Genomic DNA, 6,666 nt, shown 5'->3' on the forward strand with positions numbered 1-6,666 from the left:
TATGGACGAAAACTCAGTGGTCACTGTTCTGTGCTGACCGATGGAAATCTCCACTGCTCTGTCCATCAGAGCAGAAATGATCTTTGTGTTTCCCCTTCCTCTCCACCTGCAGCTGCTCCTCCAGTCTGCATGGCAACCAGGCTGAAGCTCAGTCCCATTTACAAGCAAAAACCTTCCTAAATCCTTCACGTCTCTGCATGCTTTCTTGTAAAGTTGCCAAAAGCTGCCAAATGTTTGAGTGTTTTTATCTTCTAAAGTTACACAGTGCAAAACTGTAAATGCAGAAATCACCTGTATTATCACACAGTGACTTTCAATGGTACAAAAGCTGAAACTGAAAGGTGATTGATCCTCAGGAACAGTGAGTTCTGTGTGAGGTGATGGCAACACAAAGCTTGATATCTTGATCCGCTGCAGGAGCACTTGCTTTTGTTTTCTGCTCTCCAAACAAAGGGCATGCAAGCAAAGTCTGCCCGCAGGTAAACATGCATGCGGAGTGTGCATGATGCCACTGTGTCTACAGACAGAAAGCACAAGGTTTGCAGTACTAAAAATCTAGCAGCACACTGCAGATTCATCTATGTGCAACAGTCTGTGGAGATTAGTGCAATACTCCTGAAATCCCCTCTTGCTGTGGAATATAGATGAGCTCCCAGGCACTCTTTGCATTAAACCTGATTTTTTTTGTGACAATAATTGTTTAACGGTTCATAAGTAACAGTTAATAATTAAAATGTACTGTGAGATTTCTACATTTACGAGCGTTATTTCTCATTTTTTACATTTTACTACATGTCGCCTCTCGTCTCCTGCTGACGGCTGATTTGTTTGTTTGAGGGTTTAATATTTAACTCGGTCACGCACGTCTATTTCTAACCAGCTGACTACCCTCCCTTTCAGATCACAGGTCCAGTAACTGAGTACTGAACTGAGAAAACTGATAGGTGTCATCAAGCCTGCGCAGAGTCTCACTTGAAGCCGGACAACACTCAGAGACTGATGGTCTGTCCATCTGTTGGTGTGCGCCTTTGAAGCTTGTCGTCTTCCGGATTCATCTTCTGCATTTTGCTTTTCTTGGACTTGAACAGAGATGGGACCTCGTACAGGAGGTAAGAACATCTCGCTTTACTTTCCAAACTCTGAACATGTGAGAAAAAAGAGCAGAGACCCCTACAGGAGCCATGACTCTCAGCAACGTCACAAACAACACACAAGATACAAGAAATAAAAAAAAGTTGTAAGAAAGTCAAAGTTCAGAGTTTTAGTCTTTATTTATTTCTTTATTTTTAGTTTCGGAGCTGTTCGTAATAAGTCAACAACAGCAACTTCTCAGTTTATCCCACAAGAGCTGCTTTTCCATCAGTGGCTGGCAGATGGTTCTCCTGCATGTGTCACTGATGCAGAGTTAATAGAGAGCAGCTTGTGTGGTTAATTCTTATTATAACCTTTAAAAATAATGTTTCTTTTACATTTTTATCACGTGAAAAAGAATTGTCTTGTTATGACTGCATGTACTGATGGATACTGACTTCTCACATTTACTTCACTACACGAGGAAGATGGTAAATCATTATCCTGCAGAGGAAGAACTGTGATGACTCAAAGGCAACCATTTCCTTCATGAAGCAAATAAACGCACTTTATTGTTTGACTGTCGTTTTCTTATCCGGGTGAATCTTCGCCGAGTCAGCCGTTCTTAATAAAACGACCTGACCGTGGATCTCTGTGTGATCGTGTGAGACTCCACAAACACTCAGCCTATAGCATCATTTTGTGTTCTGATACATTTATGGAAATAAATAAATGGAGATGACGAAACTTTAAAAAGTGACCCAGAGGTTTTGGGCAAAATCAGTTTTATCACAAATTATTACATATGTGATAAAACTATGTTTGCTTCAACACATTAACAGTTTTACACCTCAAGTCATCAAAGACTGTAAGGGCGAGGGAGCAGAGCGGCCTACACTTTCTCACGCTCAGCTAATCGTGTAATGATTACGACCCCCGGGCGTCACATGTCAGTGGTTTAACCTCATCGCTCATAGCAACCTCAAGAAACGTTCTTCTATCAACTATATGTTTTTTAATGTTACTGTTAATGTTACAACTTTCACCACTCAAACTGCTTCTCCGTTTTCATGACAACTGCACCAGAGCAAACATGGCTTCAGAGTCTCACGTAGGTTTACGTGCTAAAAAAGGAGAAAACGAATGAATCGCCGTTAAACTCGTCAGAAACTAAGACCTGGTCTGGCGTGAATGTGCAGCAGCGGCGAGGCGCTCGTCACACTGCCTCGTCTCAGTCAGCACCATGAACTCTGTTAGCCCGGCTTATCTCTGCTATTGAAAGAAGCGTGGCTTCTTATCAAAGCATGTTTGAACTGAATTGTTGGAAGTTAAATTAAGGAAGTCAAACACAGAACTGGGTCAGCTTTAATCGTTATTATTGAAAACATGGAAGTCTCCATCTCATCACTTCAACACTTTCCTTCTGTCCAGGGCCAAGTTTTCCCTGATGGGTGGGGTAGTGAGGGGAGAAGCATAAATACATGCATACACATCATATTATTACTACAATATGTATATTTGAATTCATTTAAAGGTGACTTATTGTGAATAATCCCACTCTTGCCTCTGTATAATATCAGGAAATATCTCTGATGTGGTGACGTTAGGCACACAGCTCTGACTCACAAAGCTCAGCTGCTGTTCAAACCTGTTTGTGACCTGCAGATGATCCGAGCAGCGCTGGCCTAAATCGGCTCAGAGGACAAAGAACTAAAATAACTTGTTTCAGGGAGCAAACTTTGAGATTCAACCAAAGACAAGTAAAAAATTAATCATGCAGAGCTGCTCTAGTACATCAGAGCAGGAACTCAAGATGTTCATGTCAATATTCATTTGGTAAATAACTCAAATGTTTTTGCTGAAATGTAAAATATAATCAACAGAGTATTAAGGTTACAGAAACCTCTCTGTCTCCAACAGTCACAGCATCCAAGGATGTGAAAGCTGTCACAGGTGGATGTGGCGGAGGTCGTGGTGGAGAAGCCCGGATGAGAAGCTGCAGTGATGGAAACATATACACCCGAGGACGAGTCGGTCTCCCCAGCACCTCCTCCTCCTCCTCCTCCCTGGTGCTCTCCAACCCCAAATCTGGTAATAAAAATGCTCAACAACTGTAGAGAGTGAAGGCGCAGCTTTAGACCTCTACACTGTCAGCGTCTTCTTTGCTTTTCCAAATATGGAAACCAAACTGCTTTTAGTTGTAAAAATCTGCCAAATCGAACATGGAAAGTTACCCACTGTGGCGACTCCTTGTGAATAGGGGAGCAGCCAAAAGCAGCTTGCATTAAATATAAAATGTCTTTTACTTTTGTCTCAGTCCTCAAGAGACCAGTGAGCACAGAGGAGCTACAAGAACCAGGAGGACCCTACATCAGGAAAACCTTCACGGTAAATTCATTTTACACACTTCAAAGAGTTTCCTATTAAGCTGAGGGAAAAACTTGTAATATTTTTTTTCACAGTACAAGAGAAAAATGAGCGAATGGGACACCTTCTTTCTTTAAAAATGCTGTTCTATTATTTTAATGTGAACATGTTTCAAAGATGATTGTGGATGGTGTTGGTGCTGGAGTGAGTGTAACAGGTGTCAGGAAAGACAAATGCTTCACAGGCTTCATGAATAAAACACTAGATGAGAACGACGATGTCTTTTTCTCACTTTCTGTGTAAAAGACTTTTCCATAGCACACACCCTGCAGATAAATGTGTGACTGTCGTCTGTGTGTCTGCAGATTGTCGGTGATGCAGTGGGCTGGGGCTTTGTGGTCAGAGGAAACAGGCCGTGCCACATCCAGGCCGTGGAGCCTCAGGGTCCAGCTGCTCTCGCAGGGATGAAGGTAAGCGTGACAGGCCATGTGGCTACTGAAGGAAGCCCAGTCACAACCAAAGCAGTTAGAAGTAGAGGAAGAAGCTACTGCTGTGAATTTATGCACCAAATATCTTGATATTGTGCTGAAGAGATACCAACTGAAGCTGAACTAGGACTGTACTGTTGTTTGTACCACAACACGGTGATGGGCTGGCAAAAAGCCAACTCTGTTAAGGAACTGATGTTGATTTCAGCAGAGGACACTTGAAAAAGTTTGTGCTTCCTGTCTCGTGTCCTGATCTGCAGGTTCGCCAGTTTGTGGTTTCAGTCAACGGCCTCAACGTTCTTGATCTGGACTACCGGACAGTCAGCTATCTGATCCTAACGGGACCCAGAACCGTGGTGATGGAAGTAATGGAAGAAGCTGAAAACTGAAATTGTTGTTATGTGACCTACGTGTGCCCTTTTTTCCTACAAAGACTGCAAAGATGCAATAATGAAAGAGGAAAACCGTTTGTTAGGAATTACACGGGAAGTCTTCTGTTTTTAAACTGTTGCTGAGCTGATGATGGGTGCGGTTGTTTTCAGAAGGGACACTTTTGTATATTTGAAAGATGATTTTGCAAAATCTGAGTAGCTTCATCAGGAATGAGTCAGGCTCCGATCCAGAGAGTAGAGTTTATCAGCGATGTGCGATCGGATAAAGTGGCGAAAGGTTTCTATTGAAATAAATGTTCAGCCATGATATTTTTGTTCATACATGCACTGTGGACAGGATATTTTCCACAGTTATTTCTCCCGTGTAGCACACATGCTGCAGGGAATAGTCCAGTCCTGATACTTTAAACTACTGGAAATAATAATGATGCAAAGCTGCTGAATGCAGTGTGTACGAGGCGGCACACATGGTGCCAGCAGTGCGTGGAATACTAGCTGTGCTGCTCAGACATCATCACAACAAGCTAGCAACAATGTGCTGGCTTTGTACTGTAGCAGCTCTTATATTATATCAACTAAATGCATTCTGGCTCAATGAGTCCAGTAAGAATAACAGTGGGAAGGAGAAAACGTTGGCTGAACGCGTTTATTTTCAGGCGTTTTGAGACACGCCTGCACGCCGTCGACTTACACAGTGACTCCTGAAGTGACATGATGTTGACAACAGTTGTTGTTTTTTCTTACTGTGACGGGTTGGACTTTTAACCCCACGCGCCACCTCACTTCCTCGTCCACACACAAATACATTACTTACGTCCATCACAAGAGTGTTTACACACACCTGAATCCCCACCCACACACACACACACAGAAAAAAACACGCCTGGAAACTCTTCCTGCTCTTTAGCCCTTCGTTGTGTTTACCTTTCCACCTGCTCGTGTCTGATTCCCAGTAAAGAAGCTTCGAGTGTAGAGAAGTGTGAAGTAGATCAATTTAAACTTACTGACGGAGCGGCTGTAACTGCACTGCTTAGTTTTGAAGCCTCTCTAAAGTGTCTCTGATTCTTTTATCTTTTTATACCTGTTTTTATAACGTGCCTGTGTGAGAGAGTTTGTGGGATATTCCTCCATTAATATGTAAAGCCTCTCGGCGGGCAGCACTTTGCTCTCTGCGGGAGGATCCTGGAGACTCGGTGAGTGTTTTGGCTCCTCTTGCGTCGTTAACGCCGTTTTCAGTTTGAAGGATCGTTGTTTAAAATACCAGCTGCTGGAGATTTTATTGAGAAACTGAATTTTTAAAATGTGTTTCACTTTTTCATTTTCCAACAAAAGAAATAATCAATATTTAATGTGTAACTGTATATGTTACCTCTTTGCTTTTACTTTGCTTCAAACTACTGTTTCTTTCTTTTATTTGTGCACGTTTAATTGCTTGTATTTCAGTTTCGTTGTGACTGTAAGTAAGCTTTAATTTTTAATGCTGAATACAAATAAAACCCTTCAGTGACAAAGACAGGCTCTCCTGTTGTATTCTTTAAAGTAATTAAAGCTCATTAGTTGAAAGACGTGTAACAGAAATGTTACAAAAAATGTTCTAAAAACATCAAATTGTATAAGCCAACCAGATTAATACGACGCAAAATAAACCAAAGTATATTGATCGGTTTGTGCTTAACTGTCTGTTTCCATTAACTTTCAGTCAAACTAAAGTCATTACAGTTACTGTTATTAACCTCTGTCTCTCTTCCACAGCATGTCTTTTATCCTGTCTTCCTTCTCTCACCCCAACCGGTCGCAGCAGATGGCCGCCCCTCCCTGAGCCTGGTTCTGCCGGAGGTTTCTTCCTGTTAAAAGGGAGTTTTTCCTTCCCACTGTCGCCAAAGTGCTTGCTCATAGGGGGTCATATGATTGTTGGGTTTTTCTCTGTATCTATGAAGCGCCTTGAGGCGACTTTTGTTGTGATTTGGCGCTATATAAATAAAATTGAATTGAACTGAATTGAATTGAATTACAGATAATCTCATCCTCCCACTGATGGCTCGCATGTTTGCTCTGGTTTCTCTCACCATCACCAAACACTCCGCGTTAACACTGACTAATAATTAACCGTTCATCTCAAGAGTTTCTTGGTTAAATGTAAGTTAGAAAAAAACAGCCAGTTCATAAAAACAGGCTTTAATGATCTCAGAGTTGCAGAATGTGCACTGCTGTTCCAAGAAGAAGTGATGTTACAGTCGACCCCGAGGAGCAAAGTTCACTATCTTCTGTTTACTTTTAACCCTTTATCCCTGCAGCTGCTGACAGGGGCGAGTTTGAGAGCTTTGTTTCACCTTTTCAGCGTCACTTTC

At 42.0% G+C, this 6,666-nt stretch overlaps 1 protein-coding gene across 1 annotated transcript; it reads left to right on the forward strand.

Moving 5' to 3' along the window:
• Window positions 1–906: 906 nt before the first annotated feature.
• LOC146363568 (DEP domain-containing mTOR-interacting protein-like) lies at window positions 907–5,809 on the forward strand. Its single transcript, XM_084919911.1, has 5 exons — window positions 907–1,109; window positions 2,992–3,162; window positions 3,389–3,459; window positions 3,804–3,908; window positions 4,187–5,809. Exons 1-5 carry the CDS (start codon window positions 1,091–1,093, stop codon window positions 4,313–4,315), a joined length of 495 nt encoding a protein of 164 aa, XP_084776037.1. The 5' UTR covers window positions 907–1,090; the 3' UTR covers window positions 4,316–5,809.
• The last annotated feature ends 857 nt before the right edge of the window (window positions 5,810–6,666 follow it).

This window comes from Perissodus microlepis, chromosome 22, assembly GCF_051167445.1.
Source record: "Perissodus microlepis isolate ML-2025 ecotype Zambia chromosome 22, ASM5116744v1, whole genome shotgun sequence".
NCBI lineage: Eukaryota > Metazoa > Chordata > Actinopteri > Cichliformes > Cichlidae > Perissodus > Perissodus microlepis.

Bases quoted from the DNA above. Each gene is read 5' to 3' on its own strand.
- LOC146363568 (XM_084919911.1), top strand. The intron at 3,163-3,388 runs GTAATAAAAATG...CTTTTGTCTCAG, and splicing joins GCTCTCCAACCCCAAATCTG to TCCTCAAGAGACCAGTGAGC. The intron at 3,909-4,186 runs GTAAGCGTGACA...CCTGATCTGCAG, and splicing joins CTGCTCTCGCAGGGATGAAG to GTTCGCCAGTTTGTGGTTTC.